The 27,706-nt window shown below is 42.8% G+C and overlaps 1 protein-coding gene across 6 annotated transcripts in view; it reads left to right on the top strand.

The window, feature by feature from the left end:
• ACSL6 (acyl-CoA synthetase long chain family member 6) overlaps positions 1 to 27,706 on the top strand; it is a 324,620-nt gene that overhangs the window by 230,101 nt on the left and 66,813 nt on the right. For all 6 annotated transcript variants that reach the window (XM_040344653.1, XM_040344651.1, XM_040344650.1 and 3 more), the window contains exons 4-8: positions 1,648 to 1,712; positions 11,280 to 11,381; positions 11,460 to 11,559; positions 19,285 to 19,463; positions 20,895 to 20,927. In XM_040344653.1, the coding sequence (XP_040200587.1) occupies positions 1,648 to 1,712; positions 11,280 to 11,381; positions 11,460 to 11,559; positions 19,285 to 19,463; positions 20,895 to 20,927 (479 nt within the window). The remainder of the gene's footprint in view (positions 1 to 1,647; positions 1,713 to 11,279; positions 11,382 to 11,459; positions 11,560 to 19,284; positions 19,464 to 20,894; positions 20,928 to 27,706) is intronic.

The following is a 27,706-nucleotide window of genomic DNA, read 5'->3' as shown; positions in this document are numbered from 1 at the left end:
GGATCTGGAGGTCCCCTTTGTTAAAGGGGGCTTCCAGATTCGGATAAGCCCCCTGCCCGCAGACCCCCACAACCACCGGGCAAGGGTTGTCATCCTCCCCATGTTGAGGGCATGTGGCCTGGTACGGTTCAGGAGGGTAGGGCGCTCTCTCCTCCCCACTCCTTTCCTGCGGCCTGCCTGGTTGTGTGCTCGGATAAGGGTCTGGTATGGTTTTCTGGGCTGAACCCCACAACATTATTTTTTTTTTTTAATTACTTATCTGTATTGTCGGGACCCAACAATTCATTATAGCCGTGAGTAACTTTAAATGACCTATGCTCTTTTTAGAAATGTCATTTTGTGCAGAGACTGTTATAAACACAAACATGCGTTATTTTACAGGCATATTATAGACACACCCCAGGTATGAAATTTATAGGAATATTTCACTTTTATTTCACTTTTCAAATGGAAGTTTTTCAAACACTTTTTATGACAATAACTTGCATATTAACCTTTAAAATTAGCACTTTTGATTTTTCATGTTCTTGTCCCATAGACTTTAACAGTGATTGCGTGTTCGAACAGATTTTTTGCATGTTCTGCTGCGAACCGAACCTGGGGCTTATATGCAAGTTATTGCCCTAAAAGGTGTATGGGGACCTGGGTGCTGCCCCAGGGGACATGTATCAATGCAAAAGTTTAAACAGTTTTTTCAGGAGGAGTGATTTTAAGAATACTTAAAGTGAAACCATAAAAATGAAATATTCCTTAAAATATCGTGCCTGGGGGGTCCCCATAGTCTGCATGTGCGTTCTAACCACATTATTGCTGGCCAGCGGTTTTTCTCCCAGCTAATGACATCACATCCAGCATGTTGGCCCTGTAGCCTGGCCACATACTGGCATTCTGTTTTGGCTCCATAGTGGGGTTCCCATTGTGTTCTGATCTTCTATCCGAGCTTTGGCCCCACCGCCACTTATTGTTGGAGCATTAGAAGCTGGCCCCTTCATTCCATCTCAGTACCAGCTTGTTACAACCTCCGATCTTAGGCAAAATAAGCAGCGCTATTTTGGATGGCATTACATGCAATAAGCTTATGGAGTACAGCTTGGACATGGCATGCACACTTGAGAATGCAGTGTGCTTTTTAAGTATATGGATTTTGAATTGGTTTGACTGTTTGTTCTTACAATAAATAAATAATTGCATGGTTTTACAGCATATTGTGCTTTGACTTCATATTTATGCCCTGTGAGTAGGTGATGCTGTGTCACACATTTCACAGAGCCTGCCTCCTGAACTACTGAGTTTCAGGAGGTTCAGCCAATACAGCTGTCACTGCTTGGACAAAGTAAGGTACAATGGCATATGTAGTCCTTATAGATCACAAGTAAACAGGAGGAGAAGCAAAGCATGCAGGAAATCTAGAAAGATGTGGAAAGATATGGCTAGCAGACAGGCAGCACTCACAATATGAAAGCAGATTTTTCAAGTAAGCTTGTATTTGATTGTCAAAAAAACTATTGTTTGTATTGCTATTACAATGCAAACATTACAAAATGTATTTTGTGACCATAGATTTTTTTTTTTTTTTTTATGAATGTTGGAATTAAATTCTGTATATAGTTGTAATGATTGTAAAACACACACTTTTACTTTTTATAGAAAATGAACCATGTTTAGGATCCAGGAAACCTAACCAGCCTTATGAGTGGCTTTCATACAAAGAGGTGAGAATATTGTATTCCTTTTATTATTTTGCTTTATAATAAAATGTATTTTAGGAGTCAATCTGTAACTGAAAATCTATTTTAACAGAGACTTTATACACATACAGATTTATTTTTTTCTAATGCAGTAGATTTCTCTATCCACGCTAAACAGCCTTTATGGACAAACCTCTTATACTGCATATCTATCTATCTATTTATTTATCCATCTTTTTTTTTTTCTTTTTTTTTTTTTATCCTGTTAAAACTTTCAATTGGTTATTTCAATTTTTTGCTATTAACAGGCCCAGGCTAAATAGAGTTTATGATCCTTCTGGAAAATTGGTGTACTTCAGGCCCTGGAGATATATTCCTGGGGTTATATATTTAAAGAGTTATTCGCTGGCTCTGTGTCTCCTAATATATAAAACAAATGCTTGTTTGTAAATTTTAAACAAGGCTGCCCTGCGTTTGCCCGCACCGGTTTGGGGGGCTCGGACCTCATCACAAGTAGCAGTACACAGGTGAGTGATAGGGCCTCTAAGTGAGGAGGCCCCTGGAGAGGAGTTATCTCAGTTATGTGCATGTCTTCTGCTTGTCTCCTGATATTTTTGTATTCAAACTATAGGTATATTGGTGTGGTCCCCAAATCAACTTGCATACATTAATGCGGCCCACGTATGGTTTGGGGCTGGACACCATTGGTGCCTTTGCTGCTTAAAGACCATTATCCGCTAAAGAGGGTGATAATGCTGAACAAACTTTTACATTCAAGTGGAACTATAGACATAGTTCATTTTGAAAAGAACAAGGGAGGGTTATAACCACTGTCAGATTTATTTTTTTCCTGCCATCTGTGTACTATTGTGGAGATTTCTGGACCCTTGTGGAGATGTCCTGTCCTATAGAAAACATGATTTGAGAGGCAATATCTGTAAATTAACCACTGGGCATCTGCGTTTTTAGCCGAATGACGGCTACAGCAAGGATCTCAATTGCTGGGAGGCCGTCAATAGAGGTTCTCCCCTTTGCACGCGCCCCCTGCAGGGCGTGCGCAGCGCACAATGTGATCACTGATTTGCAGAGACTCGGGTAATCACAGATTCCGAGCAAGGGGCAGGTCCCAAAAGAAAGTTTTTTATATTTGTGGTGGAAAAAAAATGATAAAACTTTCATTTGGGTAGTGTTGTATGACCGCAATTGTCATTTAAAGAGTGAGAGTGCTTTAAGTGCCTAGTAAGCAAGTGGTTAAGGGAATTCCTTAATAAGGTTTCCTCTTACTTTTCTAGGGACAATATAAAATGTGTAATTTTAATTTACTTTCAATGATATTGGTAAACGGGACAAAAAGAGGGTGAATCTCTTTAACCATTTAGCGACTGCCCCACGTACATTTACTGTGACAGGGTGGCCGCTATGTGCCAGATCATGTAGCTAGTACGTGACCTGGCGCTTCCGGGTCTGGGGCGTGCGACTTTGGCGACCCACTCCTGCTGTGATTGGACACAGCAGGAGCCTATCAGCTGGTATTTAAAAAAAATATCCCATAGTTTGTATACGCTTTAACTTTTGCACAAATAAACCAAACCAACCAAAAATATGTAATGGAATACACATTGGCCTAAATTGAAGAATTTTTTTTTTTTTTTACATTTAAAAATTATTATGTTTTATAGCAGAAAGTAAAAAAATATATTTTTTTCCCCCCCAAAAATATCGGTCTTTTGTTTATAGCACAAAAAATAACCGCAGAAGTGATCAAATATCACCAAAAAATAAAGCATTATTTGTTATACTGTTTGGGTACAGCATCGCACAACCGCGCAATTGTCAGTTAAAGTAACACAGTGCCGTATCGCAAAGAATTGTCTGGTCAGAAAGGGGTAAAACCTTCCACAGCTAAACGGAAGGCACAGACAGCAATAAAACATTTCAAGTGTTCTAGTCCCACTCCACTGTATCCAAAACGAAGAAAAAAATGTTGTCCTTTAAAGTGACACTAAAGGTTTAAATATAAATAAAAAAAAATAACAAACATGTCATACTTGCCTCTGCTGTGCAGCTTGTTTTGCACAGTGGCCCCCGAACCTCGTCTTCTGTCTGGGCTCATCCCCGCATCAGATAACCCCCTCTGGGAAGCGCTTTCCCAAGGGGGTTACCTTGCTGGCGCGCTCCCGAGTCCAGCATTTGCGTCCATAGACACGAATGCCGGACTCGGCCCCACCCCCGGTGCCCGCGTCATTGGATATGATTGACAGCAGCGGGAGCCAATGGCTGCACTGCTATCAAACTTTCATGGGCTCAGGTAAGTAAACTGGGGGGGGGGGGCAGTAATTAACAGATGTTTTTTTCACCTTAATGCATAGGATGCATTAAGGTGAAAAAAAAAAACTTTAATTTTATTTTAACTATGATTACACTGCTACAGTGTGGGGCGGTTTGGGGGGGGTGTTACATAATGTTAGGAACACCTACAGATTTTCTGCTGTTGTACTATCATTATCAATTATCATTTTGCTACATCATTCTTTTCAATCAAACTGAAGAAAAGCATTGAAAAGACATTTTCTTTGTATGCTTGCAATCTGCCGCCCTACTTTGTACATTTGCGGAATTGTAAAGCAATTTAGTAGATATAAGCATTTACTTAAAGCATTTTTTATGAGAATAAAGGTCTTTTTACTTTGTAACAGAAAAACACAGGGGCAGATAGAAAAATAAACACTGCAACACAAAAGAATACATAGAAAGTGCTCACAATCTACAGAATGTACAGTAGCTCTAATGCCTAAAGAGGTGGTCTACCTGAACAACATGGGAGAAGTCGAAGATCACTGGGCATAGTGTCGCCTCCTGACACCCGATTTAAACCTCAGCGCATCAGTGTGAAAGCAGGCCTATACTAATATGTCCAGTGTATTCCTTCACACTGACCTGACAATCTCCTCTTTCCTGCTGTTGGCACCACTCTGGAGAGCGCTAGCCTGGATAAGAGGTGGTGTGCAGTTGGTATTACTTTGCATGATACAGGAGCAAGCACTACAGAGGAGGCATCGGCTTATGCAAATCTTGCTCCCTACTACAGCTCCAACAAGTAATCCCTCTGCATTGCACTCTGTTGCTCTGGGATGGTGGGGTCAGCAAGCCCAGTCACCTGGCCGCAATCTACTGGTAGATGGCTATCTATAGGTTGCTCTAAAGAATAGGCATTATAGAGTATCAACAAACATGATTATACACACACACATATAATAAAGCATCTTTTTTAGAACAGATAACAAAATGACTAAATTCAGTTTTGCATTAATTTAAAAACATAATAAAAAATTTATGTAACTGCAACTAGTCTACATACTGGAATTTTAGTGTGCATTTTGCTTTTTTATTTTATTCTACCTAAAACACACTGACACTAAGCCAAGGGCGGATCCAGAGTCTAGTCTCGGGAGGGGCACTGCCAGAAAATAAGGTGTTGCTTACAGAACTCAGGTGTCTGGTGTGTCCGCTGCAATGTTGCAGTACCACTAAAAAATCAATGATCGCCGTCATTACTAGTAAAAAATATTTAAATATAAATGCCATAAATCTATCCCATAGTTTGTAGACGATTGTCAGGGACTGCAGACATGGTACAAGAGATGGTCAGAGACTGTAGGCATGGTACAAGAGATGGTCAGAGACTGCAGACATGGTACAAGAGATGGTCAGAGACTGCAGACATGGTACGAGAGATGGTCAGAGACTGCAGACATGGTACGAGAGATGGTCAGAGACTGCAGATATGGTACAAGGGATCGTCCGACTGCAGACATGGTACAAGGGATGGTCAGAGACTGCAGACGTGGTACAAGGGATGGTCAGAGACTGGAGACGTGGTACAAGAGATGGTCAGAGACTGAAGACATGGTACAAGAGATCAAGGCAGCCTCATCAGTGCCCATCATTGCAGCCCCACTGTATACAGTATATGAACGCAGCCCCACTGTATATATGAACGCAGCCCCACTGTATATATGAACGCAGCCCCACTGTATATATGAACGCAGCCCCACTGTATATATGAACGCAGCCCCACTGTATATATGAACGCAGCCCCACTGTATATATGAACGCAGCCCCACTGTATATATGAACGCAGCCCCACTTTTGTATATAAATTCAGCCCCACTTTTGTATATAAATTCAGTCCCACTTTTGTATATAAATTCAGTCCCACTTTTGTATATAAATTCAGTCCCACTTTTGTATATGAATACAGTCCCACTTTTGTATATGAATGCAGTCCCACTTTTGTATATGAATGCAGTCCCACTTTTGTATATGAATGCAGTCCCACTTTTGTATATGAATGCAGTCCCACTTTTGTCTATGAATGCAGCACCACTTTGGTCTATGAATGCAGTCCCACTTTTGTCTATTAATGCAGTCCCACTTTTGTCTATTAATGCAGTCCCACTTTTGTCTATTAATGCAGCCCCACGTGTCTATTAATGCAGCCCCACGTGTGTCTATGAATGCAGCCCCACTTGTGTCTATGAATGCAGCCCCACTTGTGTCTATGAATGCAGCCCCACTTGTGTCTATGAATGCAGCCCCACTTGTGTCTATGAATGCAGCCCCACTTGTGTCTATTAATGCAGCCCCACTTGTGTCTATGAATGCAGCCCCACTTGTGTCTATGAATGCAGCCCCACTTGTGTCTATGAATGCAGCCCCACTTGTGTCTATGAATGCAGCCCCACTTGTGTCTATGAATGCAGCCCCACTTGTGTCTATGAATGCAGCCCCACTTGTGTCTATGAATGCAGCCCCACTTGTGTCTATGAATGCAGCCCCACTTGTGTCTATGAATGCAGCCCCACTTTGTATATGAATGCAGCCCCACTTTTGTATATGAATGAAGCCCCACTTTTGTATATGAATGAAGCCTCACTGTGCATTGCACTCACCATGGCATTGCCTCAATCACACAGCAGGTATCTCCTCTCCCGACGTGTGTCATGGAACAACCAGGAGCTGTAGGTCTGTGTTCGGCAGGGCAGTGTGCTCTAGCAAGGTCCCCCCCTAGACGGGCTTGTGTGATAGACAAAACACTGATTCAATCAGTGTTCCATCTCCATCTACTATCACATGAGCAGGTCTAGCACAGGCAGCACAGCCGAACACAGACCCAGCTCTCACACACAGCGAGAGATGCCCGGTGTCATACACGCAGGAGAGAGGCGGAGTGCTGCAGTCAGCTACAGCTCAAAGCAGCCTCAGGACAGGCAGCCTACCGGGCTGCGCCAGATCGGCCCTGGTGATGACAGATTGCCCTGTTGCCCCCTCCCCATGGATTCGCCGTTGCACTAAGCAACACTGATACTAAATTAAAAAATGTTTGTTGTTCTTTTCTTAAATACTGCCCAAAATATTCAGACCTTTGATCCTGACCTTGACCAAAACATTAACCCTGGCACTGACCTAGTTCAAACCTTGATCTAGCTGTTTTAAATTTTTTTAACACACAAGTTGTTTTTATTCCTTTCACCTTGCAAGACGATAGAGATGCAATGCATCTCTGCCCTCCATTCAGAAAGAAAGAAAACACAGGGGAGGGTTTCATAGTGAATGATCACTGTGATAGCCAAACAGAGGCTATCGCAGATAAAAGTCGACCTGGAATTGGGAGTTCCAGTCCCAATTGTTGGTACAGGACCGGGGCTCCCACTGTGCATTGCACTTCCAGAAAGATATGCAGCCCCATTGAAAAAAGTCCAGTGAGGCCACATATATGCATACTGCATACATGGACATTAATGGAACTACCTGCATGGGGATGCATGGAACACCTTTGCTTACCTGTGCGGGTGAACATGGCCTTACACAGGTGAAGGCTGTAGTATGCCCCATGTGAAAGAAGCCTTACTATTTTTTATTTTTGTTGTGTTATTGTTAATATTTTGTAGGCACAGCCCTCATCCCCTTTCACTGCAGCCCTAGCTGCCGTGCAGATGAATGAATAGAAGCCTATGTACAGAGGCTCCTATTCATTTGCAAACAGAAGCATAGTAAACCCAGTTTAGCACATTAGCAATCGATACCAATTGCGGCTTTTTAGAGCAGCTTGGGGTGGGTGGGGGGGGGGGGGGTTGAGGCAGGCGCCCAGGCCGTAGGCTTGTAGGTAAAACAATCCTTAATGCCTTAGGCCAGAGGTATAACTAGAACATTCAGGGCCCTGGTGCAAGCAATCATGAAGGGCCTCCCTGGCTTGGGACTTTCCCTCTGGGCTCGAGGCTCTTCCCACTGATCCCAGGGCCCTCTACTCCCATCATGGAACCCTTTATTATGGTCCTGCAGCAGGACCCTTTCACATGTTCTGCAGTAAGCTCCCTTCCTACCATATTGCCCCCCCCCCCCACGGTGGAGGAACACCAGGGCCCCGTCGCAAGTGTGGCCATTGTGGCCCTGGCAGTTCCATCACTGGTGTCAATAATTGTTGTTTTAATTACGTTTTTTATTCATTTTTACTGGACTATTGGTGTTTTATTTCAATACATTTTTACAGTTTTTCTATTTTATTTTATAAAAAAAAATTATTGTTGGGGGGGGGGGGGGGTATTTGGTGAAGTTTTAGGGGTCTAAACGGACCTCTAATGTTGCACATTTGAGACTGAGAAAGGAGAATGAGGACACGGTCCTCAATCTCCATCTCTGCAGCCTCAACTGCACAGAATCAATGGACAGGAATATCTGCTCTGTACAGAGCTTCCCATTCATTTACGAACTGAAGCAAACTGTTTACTATGCCTCAGGTTTAAGTGTTATCCATACCGATCACGGACTCTGTCCATTCACGAAAGAAAGGGGCCAGTAAATGACACATTATTTTCCGGACCTTTTTTCTCTTTTTCCATCCTGATACATTACTGGGGAAAGTGAGACCTGCAAAGGAGGGACTGCAAGGTGGCATATAGAGGAACTGATCTCCACTATTTTCCTCCTGCAGATGCGGAATGTCTGCGGGAGGGAGAGGAGGGAAACCGGACTTTTAGGGGCTGCAGGAGGAAAATGTAGGTCATCGGTTCCTCCTATATGCCACTGCCCTTGCCACCACTCCTATCCAGGTGTATAGGGGATTTTAGGCATGTTTACAGGTATTAATCGCTTGGGGCGTTAATTTAATTGGCCAGAATAATTTATTTTGGCCTTTGACATAAATTAACGCTCAATCTCTTAACACAGCGATAAATGTGCAAAGCGTTAATGCACATTTTCAAGCAGTTTTTTCTGCCAAAACACTGCTACTCCTGGATGCACGACAGTGTATCTAAATTCCCTGTCACTAAATGCTGCCAAGTCTATTTGTGCATGGACACATAGACTTATGCCGTGTACACACGATTGGACATTCCGACAACAAATGTTTAATGCAAGCTTGTTTTTGGAAAATCCGACCGTGTAGGCTCCTTCGGACATTTGCTGTCGGATTTTCCAACAACAAATGTTTGAGAGCTGGTTCTCAATTTTTCCGACAACAAAAGTTCTTGTCGTAAAGTCCGACTGTGTACACAATTCGACACACAAAAATCCTACGCATGCTCGGAATCATTGAATTTTTCTCGGCTCGTCGTAGTGTTGTATGTCACCGCGTTTTTGACATTCGGAATTTCCGACATTTGTGTGACCGTGTGTATGCAAGACAAGTTTGAGCGAAAATCCACGATTTTGATGTCTGACTGTCCAATCGTGTGTACGCGGCATAACATACAGGGGAATTTAGAAGCAGGAAAAAATAAGTGACTCTCCTAGAACATACCTCCCAACTTTTTCAGATGGGAATGAGGGACACCTATCAGCTAAAGTATGCGGGCATAGGACACACCCCTTGCCAAGCCCCCTTAAAAGAGAATTGTACAAAAAAGAAACTCACATGGTTGATGATTAACCTCCCTGGCGGTATGATTCTGTCAGAAAAAACATGCTAAAAGCGGTACCATTATTTGCAAGGAAATTTGGCGTTTTATATTGTAGGTCTGTAATTTTTAGAAATAACTCACTTAAATCTGACCAAACAAGATTCTAATAGGCATCCCAGGTATGACATTTTTTTAAAAACAAAATTATAAATTATAATATAATAAATAATTATAAATAATTATAACAAATAATAATATAATTATAATAAAAATTATTCAATAATGTAATCAAATCAAAATCACTGAAATTTGCCCAGTTGCAGAATTGTTGCTGTCATTATTTTTTTTTTTTTTATGACGAATTTCCCCACAAATCGCTATCGCACAATTCTGCAAGTGATTATAATTTATTATCGCTGTTTTCTAGCTGCTCTAAAACTATTTTTGACATAAAGGGACACTTTTGGTTGCTATGGACAATCTACAGTTTGCAGGGAGAAAGAAACGTTTTTATTATATAAAATGACATGCATGACACAGGACAGACCACTAGGGACAAGGGGGGTGTGTTTTTTTTACATACAGTACTGTAATCTATAAGATTACAGTATACTGTATGTAAGGTGTTTGTTTACTTTTTTGAATTTGGCGCCGTTCTCCGTCCCCGTGCGTCGTAACGTCGCAGGGAACGGAGATCGGCGTCACACGGAGGCACTGTGTGAATCGAGCGAGGTCCCGCTCGCTCACACAGCGCGGTGGCATCGCTGGATCCAGGGACAAGGTAAGTAACTTGTGCCTGTGGATCTAGCGAGGCAAGCCCGAGTCTGACTCGGGGTTTCCGCTCGCAGCAGGAAAATCAAACCCCGAGTCAGACTCGGGAAGACCGCCAGGCAGGTTAAAACATACACATCTAGGTATGCAGACATCCAGGGTAAAGCTGTCCACATAGACCATTCTAAATGTTGTACCTTCATTAAATGTAACCATATTGCTACACTTGGAGGGACCTCTCTTCTCTTTTATAATCTTTAGCTCCTGCTGGATTTTGCTTCTAATCCCCTTGTGGAGGCTTCCATTTGTGGATTGTCATTTTATGGTTACACAACCTATCACATTGCTATAATCTTTTTATATGGACTATAAACTGAAGGACTTATGAATAAATGGTTGTGGAACGAATCATTTTGAGTTTCCATTATTTCTTATGGAAACATTTGCTTAGATATGCAAATGCTTTGAATTACAAGCATGCTTCAGGAACGAATTGCGCTCGCAATCCACGGTTTTACTGTGTTTTTTTTTCTTTCTCCATTTAAAGGAGAAAGAGAATAGAGACAGGTTTTATAGAATAGTCAGTGTGATGGCCAATTACAAGTAACTACAATAATCATTTGATTGGGAGTCAGTCCTCCCGCCTCCTGAGGCTATAGGACAGGTGATGCTACTTTCAGGTGGTTTGCATATTCTGTGGGGCCAAAGTTGTGCTTGAATCACATCATAGAAGTACTGGAACTGGTTCTAAAATCTCCCTGTGCTAAGTTGCATTGATTTTAACAGGTACTATCAAACAATAATATTTCCATTGTTCTTTTTTTCCTGAAAAAAAAAAATCAGTATGATAGAAATATAAAAATATGAACATGTTGGCCTTTTGTTAACTGTTGAATGTGTCTTTCTGAATTCTTGACAGGTGACAAACAGAGCAGAGTGGTTAGGATCGGGATTACTATATCAGGGATGCAAGGCTTCAACGGATCAGTTCATTGGGGTTTTTGCCCAGAACCGCCCAGAGGTATTCTAAAGCTTACTGCATGATCTTGGTATATTTTGTACTGTGGCCTCGAAAATAAAAATATGTTTGTCTCTGCAGTGGATCATCTCTGAACTTGCCTGCTACACATACTCCATGGTGGTTGTTCCACTGTATGACACTCTGGGTCATGGTGCAATTCGGTATATTATTAACATGGGTAAGTGCATTATGTATAGATATTTAGTATATTACAACTGATAAAAATATAACTAAAATGATGTAGAACTTCTAAAGTCATTGTGCAGCATACATTAGCTATTTCTGATGAATCCAGAGTATGAAACTTTTTATCGTCCTGCTATCGATAAATACAACTTTTTTTTTTAATGGTAGTTATACAGTGCCTTGCCAAAGTATTCGGCCCCCTTGAACTTTGCGACCTTTTGCCAAATTTCAGGCTTCAAACATAAAGATATAAAACTGGATTTTTTTTTTTGAAGAATCAACAAGTGGGACACAATCATGAAGTGGATGAAATTTATTGGATATTTCAAACTTTTTTAACAAATAAATAACTGAAAAATTGGGCGTGCAAAATTATTCAGTGCAACAAACTCTCTCCAGAAGTTCAGTGAGGATCTCTGAATGATCCAATGTTGACCTAAATGACTGATGATAAATAGAATCCACCTGTGTGTAATCAAGTCTCCGTATAAATGCACCTGTACTGTGATAGTCTCCGAGGTCCGTTTAAAGCGCAGAGCATCATGAAGAACAAGGAACACACCAGGCAGGTCCGAGATACTGTTGTGGAGAAGTTTAAAGCTGGATTTGGATACAAAAAGATTTCCCAAGCTTTAAACATCTCAAGGAGCACTGTGCAAGCGATTAATATTGAAATGGAAGGAGTATCAGACCACTGCAAATCTACGAAGACCTGGCCGTCCCTCTAAACCTTCAGCTCATACAAGGAGAAGACTGATCAGAGATGCAGCCAAGAGGCCCATGATCACTCTGGATGAACTGCAGAGATCTACAACTGAGGTGGGAGACTGTCCATAGGACAACAATCAGTCGTATACTGCACAAATCTGGCTTTTATGAAAGTGTGGCAAGAAGAAAGCCATTTCTTAAAGATATCCATAAAACGTGTTGTTTAAAGTTTGCCACAAGCCACCTGGGAGACACACCAAACATGTGGAAGAAGGTGCTCTGGTCAGATGAAACCAAAATCAAACTTTTTGGCAATAATGCAAAACATTATGTTTGGCGTAAAAGCAACACAGCTCGTCACCCTGAACACACCATCCCCACTGTCAAACATGGTGATGGCAGAATCATGGTTTGGGCCTGCTTTTCTTCAGCAGGGACAGGGAAGATGGTTAAAATTGATGGGAAGATGGATGGAGCCAAATACAGGACCATTCTGGAAGAAAACCTGATGGAGTCTGCAAAAGACCGGAGACTGGGATGGAGATTTGTCTTCCAACAAGACAATGATCCAAAACATAAAGCAAAATCTACAATCGAATGGTTCACAAATAAACATATTCAGGTGTTAGAATGGCCAAGTCAAAGTCCAGACCTGAATCCAATCGAGAATCTGTGGAAAGAACTGAAAACTACTGTTCACAAATGCTCTCCATCCAACCTCACTGAGCTCGAGCTGTTTTGCAAGGAGGAATAGGCAAAAATTTCAGTCTCTCGATGTGCAAAACTGATGGACATACCCCAAGCGACTTACAGCTGTAATCGCAGCAAAAGGTGGCGCTACAAAGTATTAACTTAGGGGGCTGAATAATTTTGCACGCCCAAATTTTTCAGTTTTTTTATTTGTTAAAGTTTGAAATATCCAATAAATTTCGTTCCACTTCATGATTGTGTCCCACTTGTTGATTCTTCAAAAAAAATTACAGTTTTATATTTTTATGTTTAAAGCCTGAAATGTGGCAAAAGGTCGCAAAGTTCAAGGGGGCCGAATACTTTCACAAGGCACTGTACATAGAGAAAACCACCATACAGCTGATTCCGAATTACTTACTGGTGAAAAGGTTCTTGCTCTTCACTGGTTTAGGCTGGGTTCACACTGGTGCGACAAACGCTCTGAAATCAATGTTTCCCTATGGGAGCCGTCTTGACTGGTCCGACTTTGAAAATGCTCCCTGCACTTTTTTTGGTCCAATTTTGATCCTACTTCAGTCCATTGAATATCACTGAAGTTGGATCAAAGTCAGATCGCCGTCTTGCATGATACGACTTGTGCTCTGTTGATCTTGAGGGGGAACTCCATACCAAATAAAAAAATAAAAAAAACTGGCATGGGTTCCTCCTCCAAGAGCATACCAGGCCCTTCGGTCTGGTAAGGATTTTAAGGGGAATCCCCTACGCCGAGAAAAAAACTATGTGAGGGTCCCCCAAAAGCCATACCAGACCCTTATCAGAGAACGCAGCTTGGTCAGTCAGGAAAGGGGATGGGGAAGAGCAAGCGCCCCCCCCCTCTCCTGAACTGTACCAGGCCTCATGCCCTCAACATGGGGTGGTGGGTGCTTTGTTGAGGACAAGGGCCTCTTCCCGACAACCCTGGCAGTTGGTTGTTGGGGTCTGTGCACGGGGGCTTATCGGAATCTGGGAGCCCCCTTTAATAAATGTATTTTACTCCCCAATGGAGCAAATTGGACCATGCTCTATAGCAGGGATAAGCAATTAGCGGACCTCCAGCTGTTGCCAAACTACAAGTCCCATCATGCCTCTGCCTCTGGGTGTCATGCTTGATGCTGTCAGAGTCTCGCTATGCCTCATGGGACTTGTAGTTTGGCAACAGCTGGAGGTCCGCTAATTGCATATCCCTGCTCTATAGGCTTTTTTTTGCCTGTCTATGGTTGATTTCTGGGTATAGGATTTTATGTATATATCAAGGTTTTCCATTTGTTTATTTTATTGGTTGGACTAGATGTCAGAATCTGGGAGCCCCCTTTAATATGGGGGCCCCCAGATCCCGGCCCTCACCTTGTGAATGAGTATGGGGTACATCGTACCCGTACCTATTCACCTGGGGAAAAAAGTGTCACTAAAAATACACTACAAAGGTTTTTAAAATTTATTAGGCAGCTCCGGGGGTCTCTTCTGACCTCTCCACTCTGGTTCTTCTCCCACTGCCTGGTGTCTTCTGCCGGGCTCCTCCGCTATCTTCTGCTCTTTTGCTAGCTGTTGCCCGGTCTTTTCCGTCTTTTTCCCTCTGCTCTTCTTCCGATGTTGACTCAACGCTCTCTCTCCCACTGTAATGCCGTGTGCTTGGTGCGCAACGACTTGTATTTGCATGAAGGGTGGTCACCGGGTGATGTCATCCAATTACCCCGCCCCTTATGTCACCATCCGATCATGCCCCGGGTGGGCAACTGCTCGACGGAAACCCAGCGAGTCCCTTGCAGCAGTGAAAAGCGCACCCATAAATGCTTTATCCTGCTTTTTTTTTTTTTTTTAGTACCCAGGTACCTGGTCCATGGCTCCATAACAGAGCATTCTCCAGGGGATAACGGGGGCACTCTTTCACCGCCCGTCCGCAGTCCATCCCCACCCTGGCACAAACGTGTCCAGGACTAAGAATAAAACCTCTGTGGGAATCCCAGGTGCCAACACCTGCCGCCACCACCAGCATGTTGGGGAAGGACCCAGATACCGACTCCAAATATTAACAATATTTACATAGTGTGTATGTAGAATATGCACACCTGACCTTACAAATAAACAGAAGCTCCTAGAACCCTATTCAGGGCATCTCACCCACTTGCTGCGCTGACCAGGGGTACCCAGGGGAGATTGCCCAGCGCTGCCGTCCGCTCTCAGCACACAGCGTGAGAAGAAAAGAACCGTGAGGTAACTGTGGGACATCTGCAGGGACCTGTGTGCGCCGTATACAGCACTAGGGGTCAGGAAAGCCCCACACAAAAAAGAAAAAACACAGGCCAGATAACGGTCCCCTCAGGAAGACCCCCCGACAGCGGCAATGTTGGCAATACAGCAAGGGAAAAGGAGCAGGGAAGGGAGAAGAGGACCCCTGAACCCCAGGAATGCCCAGCCGTACCAACCCACCGAAGCGGCAGGGACTGTACTTTCCCGTCCGCGAGGACTAGCTGACGCATGCCCTGTGAGGCTCCCTCACAGGGCATGGATCTCCTGGCCACTCATCTTCACCGCAAGGGTGTCGACGTTAGTGGCCAGGTCTAGTGATCTGGTACAAATGCGTCAGTCGCGCTGGTGGCCCTGTGGGGTCTGTATCGGCGACTTTTTGCTGTTCCTCCATTGTAGTGGCTTCCTCGGCTGCTCCAGAGTGGAGGCTGAGGAGATCCGATGATTCTAATCGCTCCAGATTGACCTTGGTGTCCTTGGTACGCTGATATGGGGCACCTGGTAGCGGAGGTACCCTGGCGGTTGCCAGGGCGGGAGGTCCCTCTGTCTCGAGGTCCCATACTTCCTCCTGTTGTACAGTCACTGACTTGCTCAACATGGCTATTGGAAGCCAGACTTTAAGTGACCGGGGTCTGTTCGACTCGGTCATCTCAACAATGCTGAGGACACGTACTCTTCTTCCGGAGGATCTACCATCACACCTGGCAGGCCTACATCTCTTGGTGCGAAGGGATGGAGTGACGTCCACGGACGTACTCAGTGTCCTGGGTCCTGCTGTTTTTACAGCTTGGAGTGGATCTGAAAATTGCTTAAAGCACCATTTGGGGGCAGATTTCAGCCTTGGCTGTGTTCTTTCAGTGGCCTTTTTGTGGCCCGTTCCCTGGTGGGTACCTTTTTTGTGTGCAGGGGGTTTGTCATATACTTTGCCCTCTTGGCCCATCTCTGCCCCCATGAGTGCTCTCGGTTCTTCAGCAACCTTCCTTTTGGAAACAGAGATTTTCTCTTGAAACTATCTCAGAAGGTGGCCTCTTTAGTGGCATTTACCTCTGTTAGAAGGGTTTCTGAGTTGGTGGTCTTGTCTTGCAAGCCTCCATGCTTGATACTCCATAAGAATTAGGTGGTGTTGCGCCCTCGATCTCCCTTCTTCCGAAGGTGGTTTCGGCCTTTCGCCGGAATAAGGACATTGTTCTTCCATCCTTCTGTCCTCGGCTGGCGCATCCTACGGAGGTTGCCTTTCATACTTTAGGTGTGGTACGCGCTTTGCAGGTGTACCAGCCTGCTACGGCTCAGTTTTCAGAGTTCTGACTCTCTTGTGTCGGTGTCTGTTCCACAAAAGGGCCTGGCGGTCTAGTCGACCACCATTTCTCGGTGGATCAGGCAGACTGTCATACAGGCCTTTCCGGTCACGGCACTTTTGGCAAGGGCAATTGGTGCTTCCTGGGTTTCTTTTCCGACATCATGCATCGGTCTCACAGGTGTGCAAGGCGGCGACTTGCTCGTCCGTTCACACTTTTTCCATAATTTACATGGTTGCTGTAAGTGCATCTTCTGATGCTTTTTTCGGCCGCTAGTTTTTGCAGGCGGCTGTTTAAAGTTGCACCTCCTCCGTTGAGGAGCTCTGCTTGTTTTGGGGTGAAGTTATAATTTAGTTTTACTGATATATTTCCCACCCCTCGTTTTTGACACTGCTTGGGGATGTCCCACTTGTCAAGATTTAAGGAGCTGTGTCCGTCCATGGACAATAAGAGAAAATAGGATTTTTTTGTACTCACCGTAAAATCCTTTTCTCTGAGTCCATGAACGGACACAGCACCCACCCCTCCTTTTTAGGTTTGTACTGCTTGTAAGAACTGAGGCTGCATGCTGCAGTGAGGAGGGTTATGTCTGGAGGGACCACCCCCTGGGCGGGGCTGTTCAACTCTGTTGATATAACATGTATTTAATTATCTAACATGTTTCTGCCTTGTCCTCTCCTGTAAAAAGGGAACATAACCCACTTGTCCAGCCCTACCCCCCTACAGTAAGAAACACACATTAGGTCACACTTAACCCTTACAGCGCCCCCCTAGTGGTTAACCCCTGCACTGCCATTGTCATTTTCACAGTGATCAGTGTATTTTTATAGCACTTTTCGCTGTGAAAATGACAATTGTCCCAACAGTGTCCGATGTGTCCACCATGTCGCAGTCACGAAAAAAATCGCTGATCGCCACCATTAGTGATAGTTTTTTGGTATTCTTAAAAAAAAATTATCCCCTATTTTGTAAACGCTATCAATTTCGATGAACGCGCATTGCGTTGTTGTTTTTTTTGTTTTTTACCAAAAATATGTAGAATACATATTGACCTAAACTGAGGGGGGAAAAAAATTAAATCCTTTTTTGGGGATATTTATTATAGCAAAAAGTAAATATTGCATTTTTTTTCAAAATTGTCACTCTATTTTTGTTTATAGCGCAAAAAATAAAAACTGCAGAGGTGATCAAATACCACAAAAAGAAAGCTCTATTTGTGGGGAAAAAAAGGACGCCAATTTTATTTGGGAGCCACGTGGCCGGACCGCAATTGTCAGTTTAAAGCGACGCAGCATGAATCGCAAAAAGGGGCAAGGTCCTTAACCTGCATAATGGTCCGGGTCTTAACCGGTTAAAGTGTGCAATAAGGTCTGCTTGTAAGTTGGAGACATCCTGTAAGGACGTTATGCCACTATATAGCACAATGTCTTTTGAAAACACAGAAATTGTAATTTATAAATAGGTTAAAAAGTAAGGGTTCCAACACTGAACATTCAGGTACACCACTGATAACCTTAGACCATTCAGAGTATGACCACTACAATGTACATCTTTTAGCCAGTTTTCTATATATTTGCAAACTGATCTTTCCAAGCATGTAGACTTTAACTTGAACTGTGCCAAATGTTTTTGCAAAACCCAAGTATACTATATCCGCAGCCTCTCCTTTGTCTAAGATTTTATATACGTTCTCATAAAAATAAAATCAGATGTTAGGCAGCTTCAGTCTTTTGTAAATCCATGCTTTCTATTGCTTAAAATATTGTTTTCCAACAAAAACTCTTAAGTGTGTTTTTCTTAAGGTTAAGTTCACCTTTTAGAAAAACATTAATAAATGCAAACTTTTTTGCAGGAAAAATGCGTGCGCTCATTTTTTTCCTGTAGGAGCCTGCAAAGCATTGTACCCACAATCAGTGGATTGTGGGTGGAATGTCAGGTTCTTGCATGTTCTCCAAATTGCTCATGCCTATGTATGGGCTGTCCGTTACAAAGCTGGACAGCATGCTTGTATTCAATTTAGAACTAAAAGTACATCTGCCGCAGTGGAAGACTGGACGTGTAGTTTCTTCACGGTTCCTTGTGAATATAAATTCTGGCCATTAAATAAATGATGGCTCCAGCTCTAAAGGTGCCTAGTGTTTTAGGCGTGTTTAGGCACGCTCAGTGGTTTTTTTTCTGCTCAAACACTTCCCTCCTGAATATGCAAATTATTTATTTTCTTCAGCCTCTAAATGCTGGTCTTCTACTATGGGCACATAGGCTAACATAGAGATGTGTTTAAAGGCTGAAAAAAAATGGAATATTTGAATTCCTGCATCCCTTAATGGATGAGAAAGAAAACAAGATTTTTTGGTACTTACTGTAATATATATTGAGGGACATGGATCCCACCCCTCTGTTTATGATCATTTCTTTGGTACTACTTTACCACAAAACTGAAGTAGTAGGGGTTATTCTGGGATGGCCCATGAGTTTTTAGTTTGCCTGTGTCCTATCCTCCTGTAGGCAGCAGCATGATCCTGCAGTCTCTGAATTCCTGTGTCCCTCGGTGGGCTATATACAGGAAGTACACAAATCCCTTTTGCCCTTATGTTTTTTTGCATTGTCAATCTAGCCAGCCATTACAAATGCACAAGGTTTGCCTTCTGATCAAAAAAATCAAAGTTGGCTAACTGAACATATTTTGTAATTTTTTTAAATATGAAGAATATTAAACCTCTAACCAAATATCTTGTTGGCAGCTGATATTTCCACAGTAATATGTGACAAATCAGAAAAGGCCAGGCTCCTCTTAGAACATGTTGAAAAAGGAGAGACCCCGGGACTAAAGTCTGTTGTTCTCATGGACCCTGTGGATCTTGAGTTAATAGAGAGAGGCAGAAAATGCTCTGTACGCATTCAGACCATGCGCGAACTGGAGGTAAGGTGGCTGTAAATCTTTTTCCTGTATTCTAATGCTGTACAAAAACAAAAATATCATTTTTTTGTTTTTCAAGCATTTTTTAGCTGTCTAGTATAGGCAGATCAATGACGTTTTTTGGGGTTTTACAAGTTCTCCAATACATAAAGCTTTCTCCTTCTCTGTATTTTTGTGTCACATTTTATTAAAAAAAGAAATGCTCTTGTATACAGAGGTATTATTTTCTATGCAGTCTGTATATCATGTCAGATATCCCCAGTGATTAAAGGGGTTGTAAAGGTTAGTGTTTTATTTATTAAATAGGTTATTTTACACTAGTGCATTGTTGGGTCGCTAACCTTTTCCTTCAATTTCCCTTCTAAATGTTTTTTATTTGTTATCTTTGTCTGAATTTCTCACTTCCTGTTTCTCCTCAGTAAGATGTTCAGTAAGCTGTTCTAAATGACTTTCCACCGATCGGATGATGGTGGAAAGCTTACTGAGGAGAAACAGTAAGTGAGAAATTCAAACAAAGAGAGAAAAACATTTTGAAGGGAAATTGAAGGAAAAGGTAAGTGAACCAACAATGCACTAGTTTAAAGGAACCTACTTAGAAAATAAAAGACGAACCTTTACAACCCCTTTAAGTAGACAACGAAGAAAAGTTTGTGAAAAGCTCAGCATGCTGTACTTTTCCCCTGATGCTTCCCTGTAGTTCACTTCATGAGGGGCTTTTGTGTGTAGCTGATCCATTCATGCATAGAGAACAGTTCCATATGCAGTGATACTTTGCTCTGCATCTATTTCCCTACTCTCCTATGCGTTTGGCCACGAACGTGGTAGAGAAGAAAATGGGAGGCAAAAAAACATGTGAATGAGCCTTGCTGCCAGACTGTTCAAAGTACAAGGACATACAGGCTCCTATATGAAATGGGGCTCTGTAATGCCTCTTTTGCCTATTTTTTGGGGGGATAAGACCCCTTTCACACTGAAACGTTTTTACAGCGGTTTAGCGTTAAAAATGGCACTATTAAAATGCTCTCCATGCATCTCAATAGACTCTTTCACATTGAGTCCTGCAAGCAGCATCTTTGGAGCAGCTTTTGGGCGCTGAAAAAAACTCCAAAAACGCCTCTCTATTGAAATGAATTAAAAGCGCTGTAAAAATGCCTTACCCTTTCACACTGAGGCACTGCAAAAACACCCTAAAACGTTTAATCTTAGCGGTGCTTTACCACTACATTGGGATTGCAGATGAGGCTTCGCTCGAATAATGCTTGAAAAACGCCCCAGTGTGAAAGGGGCCTTAGGGAAAGTGTTCTAGAATTCCCATTTATGACTAGGCCAGACAATATCCTTGTCTTCACCTGAGAAACACACTTGGCAAGAGCCGTGGTCATTCTGCAGATTTGTTAAAGTAAAACTTATCCTGTTCTTTCTTTTCTTTTTCAGGAATGTGGGAAGCAAAACAGAAGAGCGCCATTTGTGAGTGAAAAGTTGGCCATTTTATTTGTATATAATACAATATACTTGATTTGGTATAGCACATAGACAGATGATCTAAGAACGTTGTACTGTTGCACTTTTGTTGCCTCCCAGGCAACCAAAGTGCCACCAGTAGGTAATCCAAGTCTTGGCAGTAGTTTTTATTTATATTCAGTAAAACCATCCAATGTATTTTAGTGTCTTCACGAGTCTACTTTCATTGGCATTGTAGTACAGTGGGCTGAAGTCTGGAGTGGAATATTGAATCTGTATGATATAAAATGCTTTGAAATGCTCAAGTTTGGCAGCATTTTTGCTTGCAAACGGTTGAATGATCAACTAGATGTCCCTTAATTTCCCCCCTCACCTTCCAGGACAGCTACTTGAGAGATTATTGGCTTCGTCCCCTACAAGAAACACAAATCCGATACAATTTAAAAGGCCCCTTCCATATTTCTCTGACCCTCGGTTGTTTTGTGTTTCCACACCCTCCAGGAGCACCAACATGTTTGTTGTGTTCTTAGGTCTGGTAACTGTGGTTGGTGGGTTCCCCTTCTCTGGTATCATCCAGGACTAGTTGTGGCCGAGTCCTGGGTGATAGTCCTGTAACTTTCTAACCAGAAGGGTTCCCTATTTTTTGGTGTTGCTTGCCTACCTGGAGGTGTGAGTAGTGGCAACTCCCTTCCATTTTTTTCCCTGAACTGGCTGTGTGGAACTGTGTCCTCTTCGTGTTTCACTGCGTTGTACCAAGATGGTGTCGGAGGACTTCCGGTGACGCAGTAAAATGGCACCAGAACCGGAAGTCACGTGACACACTTCCAGGCGCCGTTTTTTCCCAAGGAAGCACAGCATGGATACACTGACTATTTGCTATTGGTGGAACACTCTGCCGAAAGCCAGAGGAGCATTTTAGCGGTACAGAAGCAGTCCATCTCTCCGGCAGATCTCCGCTTGCCTCATGGAGCTTGAGGACAGGTCTGAGGATGGAGCGCCCGCTCAGATTGAACCAGCGGCAGCATCCGGGTCCCATACTGCCCCCAAGGTAAGCCTTTGTCTGTGCATAGCTGCTTCTACAGCAGGGGACTTTGGTATGGACGTTTTTTGTTTATGGTTCTTGTTTCTGCTTTCTTGGCCAAACCTGTGAAGAAGAAACGTGGAAACTGTAGGGCCAGGCTACATGATGGTTATGAAAAACTATTTTGTGAGGATTGTATACTATCCAGGGCTAGTTCAGAGACCTCCTTCTTGAAGGAGTTAATGTCTTCTATGAAGGAGGTAGTGGCCTCCTTTTTGGTCCTTTAATGACAGGGTAGCTGGACTAGGATCTTCCTTGTCTAAACTCATAGCTCAAGAGCCTTCAGCTTCGGCTAGATCCCTTCCTCTTTTAGTATGTGAGGCCATTAGTTCTCCCAATACTTCTGATCTGGTGAAAGGTGAGAATCCAGTTTCTTCTGATGAGGCGTCTGCATCAGAGGGGGAAGATACGGGTAGCTCAACTAAGTACCTTTTCCAGTTGAAGACATTGACGAACTACTACTATGAAGTCAATATATACCTCGGAGCAGATTGAGATACCACAGCAAGCCCAATCTGTGCAGGATAAAATGTATAGGGTCTTCAGGGGCGGAAGTCAAGAGCTTTTCCAGTGCACCAGTCACTTAGTGGTTGTAAACCCACTCTAACAACTTGCACCTACAAGTAAGCCTAGATTAAGGCTTACCTGTAGGTGCAAGAAATATCTCCTTCACCTACACAGTTAAGGAGATATTTGCAAAAAACTGCACCGATGTCTACGGCGCATGCGTGCCGTAGAAAACGTTGCAGGCGCACTGAGCGTCACGGTTTTATCAATGGGATCATGCCGGTCCCACGTGCATGTGCGGGATCTTGCCGGTCCTGCGCATTACACGGGAGTGACGTCATCGCCGCTCCAGCCAGTCACAGCACCGAAGCGCCGATACACAGAAGAGACCATTAGGCAACATGGCAGCGGAGGGTAATGAGGAGCTCTTTGGGGGCTTCAATCTCAGGTAAGTCATTCATAATGAGCTAGTATGCTATGCATACTAGCTCATTATGCCTCTCTTGTAGGGTTTTTTTTTTTTTTTTTAAGGAAAAAGAGGGTTTACTTCCTCTTTAACCACTTCGTTACTGGCCCATAGTCAAATGACGTCCTGTTTTTAAAGATGGATATCTCAGTAACGGCAGCAGCTGCTGCCACAACTGAGGTATCCATCTTTAGTGCCGACGGTCCTGTACACGATAACGGCGGTCTCCGCGGCGAATTCGCCGCGAGATCGCCGTTATCGGTGGCGGGAGAGGGCCCCACCCCTCCCGCCGCTGTCCCGCGCCGTCCGCCGCTTACCGGAGCCGTCGGTAGCGGCGGAGGGGATCGCGACCATCTGGCAGCTGAGCGGGGACGAGACTGAAGGAAAAATCTCCTTCGCCCGTCCCCCATAGCTCTGCTGGGCGGAAGTGACGTCAAAACGTCAGTCCCGCCCAGCCTCTTAAAGAGACATTTTTTTTTTTTTGTCATTTGAAAAAATGACATTTCCAAATTTTTTTTTTTTTTTTTGCATTTAAGCCCAAATATGAGATCTGAGGTCTTTTTGACCCCAGATCTCATATTTAAGAGGACCTGTCATGCTTTTTTCTATTACAAGGGATGTTTACATTCCTTGTAATAGGAATAAAAGTGATAATTTTTTTATTTTTTTTTATTTCAGTGTTAAAAATTGTAAAATAATTAAAAATGCGAAAAGCAAAAAAAAATTTTTTTAAAGCGCCCCGTCGAGCTCGCGCGTAGAAGCGAACGTATACGCGAGTAGCGCCGACATATGAAAACGGTATTCAAACCACACAAGTGAGGTATCGCCGCGATCGTTAGAGCGAGAGCAATAATTTTAGCCTTAGGCCTACTCTGTAACTCAAAAAATGCAGCCTGTAGAATTTTTTAAACGTCGCCTATCAAGATTTTTAAGGGTAAAAGTTTGACGCCATGCCACGAGCGGGCGCAATTTTTAAGCGTGACATGTTGGGTATCATTTTACTCGGCGTAACATTATCTTTCACAATATATAAAAAAATTGGGCCAAATTTATTGTTGTGTTATTTTTTAATTTAAAAAAGTGAATTTTTTCCAAAAAAAGTGCGCTTGTAAAACCGCTGCGCAAATACGGTGTGACAAAAAGTATTGCAATGACTGCCATTTTATTCTCTAGGGTGTTAGAAAAAAAAATATATATAATGTTTGGGGGTTTTAAGTAATATTCTAGCAAAAAAAACTGTTTTAGTCTCGTAAACACTGAATCTGAAAAACAGGCTCGGTAACGAAGTGGTTAAGGACACGATTCTTTCTGAGTGGAAAGAATATGAAAGAAGGATGTTCCAGTCTAGAGGACACAAAATAAGGTTTCCTTTTCAATCTGAGTTTAAGGACGTTTTCTTTAAGTGTCCTAGATTAGATGCCCCTATGTCACAGGTGTCCAAGAGATCGGATCTTTCCTTTGAAGACTCTAAGGTCCTTAAGGACCAAATGGATAGGAAGGCCGACTCATTGTTCCGTAAGGCCTGGGAGGCTTCAGCTTTTTCTTTGGGTCCAGAGTTGGCATCCACCTGTGTGGCTAGGATTTTAGACATATGGATTCAGCGTCTGGATGATCTTCTTTCATCCGACACCCCCAAAGAGAAGATTAGGGAGTCTCTCCCACTTATTGCCAAGTCAGTTGCCTTTTTGGCTGATGCAGCAGCATATTCCGTAAAGTCTGCAGCCAGGTCTTCAGCTCTCATTAATTCAGCTAGGCGAGCTATCTGGCTTAAATCTTGGGATGGTGATATTACCTCCAAGAATAAACACTGCGGCATACCCTTTGAAGGCAAGCTCTTATTCGGTTCCTCCTTAGTGAAAGTTCTAGCTTCTCAAATGAATTGGCCCGAGAATAAGGGGCCTGTCGCGGCTTCCAAAACCAGGTTAATTTTAAAACCAACAGGCAAAGAAAAAGTGGTCTTTTAACAAAGACAAGCAAATAGCCCCCCTTTGCACTCTTTGCTCCTTCAGCCCCTTCCAAAAATCCCCAGTGACTCCAGGATAGGGGGAGGTTGTCCCATTTCGTCAAAGAATTGGCAGAGATTTCCGACAATTACTTTATTCTTCAAACATTGGAAAGGGGTTACAGGTTGGAATTCAAAAGTCGTCTCCCCCCCCTAAGATTTTTTTCTTGCCCATCTGCCGAAAGACCAAGAGACGGCAAGCCATGATGAATCTGATTACTTTGTGGGAAACAGAGGAAGTTGTTTCTCCTGTTCCGGAAATTCAAAAATTCTGGGGATTTTATCCTCGCGTCTTTCTGGTCAAGAAAGCTTCTGGCGGCTTTCGTATGGTTTATAAATTTTAAGCGTCATGAACAAATTCATAGTCTACAGACAATTCCGGATGGAGAACGTTTATTCTGTATAGAATCTGTTGTTGCCAGGGGTCTTTATGATTACCCTGGATCTTCAGGACGCTTATCTTCATGTACCAAACTGCCAAAGTCACCAAAGGTTCCTCAGATTTGCCCTTCTCATGGAAGACGGGCCAAGTCATTGGTGGTTCAATGCCCTTCCTTTTGGTCTCTCCGAATTTTTACAAAAATCATGGCCGAAGTCATGGCCCTTTTTCTTGTTCAATATTTTTATTGAGTTTTACAAGAAAAACAAAATATAATAAGCAACATATGAGATACATAAATAAAGACATATCTATATTTACATAACTCAAAACTAACAGAGTAGAAAGTAAACTTCATAAATATCACAAAGATAATAAATGAGGATCCAATTATGGGTCCAAATATTTGAGGGTAAAATTCCGTAAAGCATGCCTCCTGACCACTCATCCACCCCAAATGGGCTCAATCTGTGGATGAGTGGGGGCACTCAGTAAATGTTGGAGTTATTACATTAATGAGTAAATTATATGTTGTATAAAAAGGGGTATAACACTCTCTCCTTGTAAATTATAGTGTTTATAATGGAGTGTTTAAGTCTCATACCACTGTCTTTGACCTATAAAAACAGTAAATTGAAAATGGAAAAAAATATATTGATCAATCAAACAAAATATAATTTTTCAGTGGTAGGATATGTGGCATAAAAGAGACAAATGAGTATCCCTATATTATAAATATCATACAGGGAGAGGAAAAAAGGAAAAAAACTGATTAAATATCTGACAAGTCAGATTATAACATGTCAACCTTCAGAAAACTTAAAAGCAAACAATCAATGACAGAGAAAGGCTGTCGTCCCTCCCTAAGGTATATAATCTTGCTTATCCTCAAGTAGCTGTCCTGGAAGGTAAGGGGGAAACCCCTGTTAGACTCATTGGAAATGGTATTTCCAGGAACCTTCCAGGACAGCGTCTGTATTCCCACCCTATTCTGTTTTTCACTGGTCGACCTTGTTTACCCGGTGGTGGTGTGTTTGAGTTACTTTTTTTTCCTCTGCCGAGTGCACTTTTGGTGGAGGGTTACTTGATCATCTAACTGAGGGTCAGAGGAAAAGATGGGGCCTTTTATATTGTATCTGATTTGTGTTTCCTGTAGAGGGCGGGGTCATCTCTCAAGTAGCTGTCCTGGAAGGTTCCTGGGAATACAGTTACCCGTAAGTCTAACATGGTTTTACTAAGCCTTGCGGCAAATGCCCAACCTGAAAATGTCATTCTCACCAGTGCAACAGCATTTCTGTAATCAATGGCATTGTTTAAGTATCTGTGGTAATTTTCACTAAAGCATAACTAAAGTCAAAACTCGTTTTTAGTCTTGTATGGGGTGGAGAGGGATTAAAAACACCTGTTAAGATTTTATTGCTGATTGTGTCCCCATTAGGGAGATTGACTCTCTGGCAGGGAATATAACCCTACCTTACTCTATCGAAAATGAAAAGAATAGTATTGCCTTAAGTTTTACGCTAAGAAAGTATGTAATGTTGCAAACAGGAGAGAATAAAAAACAGTGCACGACAGTGTAGTAAGCAAAATCATTGAAGTCTTTTAGAAACACAGCTTAGTGACATGGAGATGGAGCTCCATCTAATGCATAAATAAGAGGGAAAAAACAGTGCAAGACCTGCGTAGTTTAATGCGCAAAATCAAATAAATGTATTAGAAAGGGCAAAGAATGCACTCACAAGGGTTAGTATGACAGATCGTGGAATGCTGCTTAAATATCCTCCATGATAAAGGAGCCAGCAACACTTATGGTGACAACTGTGGCTCGCCTGAAAGTATGGATGATTATGTGGTTGCAGAGCATCAGCACCACTGCTGGATTATAGGGATAGCAGGTACTTTAATATCTTTTTATTTAAATAAATGCATGTTTTAATTATGGTCTATGGGGGGGCAGTCCCTGATCTCCTGGCATGTGGGCAGTGGCATTATCGGCTCTTTCCTGCTGGTTCATTAGGAGTCTGTCTCTGGTCTGCCTACCATTGCATGTCTATTTCAATTATTGTGGGTAGCTTTTATAGTTGGGCTTTAGAGGAGAAGAGATACCTCGAAACGTGTCCTACTGTTCATGTCCGAGGTTGACGTCCGATAAGGGCGGGTCATCTGCTTTCCTTAGAGTTCCCCATCAGATCATCCATACTAGGCATGGTTTGTCACCATTAGATGGTGCCAGCATCTTTATCATGGAGGATATTTCAGCAGCATTCCATGATCTGTCATACTTTTGTGAGTGCATTCTTTCCCTTTCTAATGTCCATGATTTTGCTTGCTAAACTATGTAGCTCTTGCA

Source organism: Rana temporaria, chromosome 3 (genome assembly GCF_905171775.1).
Source record: "Rana temporaria chromosome 3, aRanTem1.1, whole genome shotgun sequence".
Lineage (NCBI taxonomy): Eukaryota > Metazoa > Chordata > Amphibia > Anura > Ranidae > Rana > Rana temporaria.
This window is presented reverse-complemented; position numbering and strand designations above follow the sequence as displayed.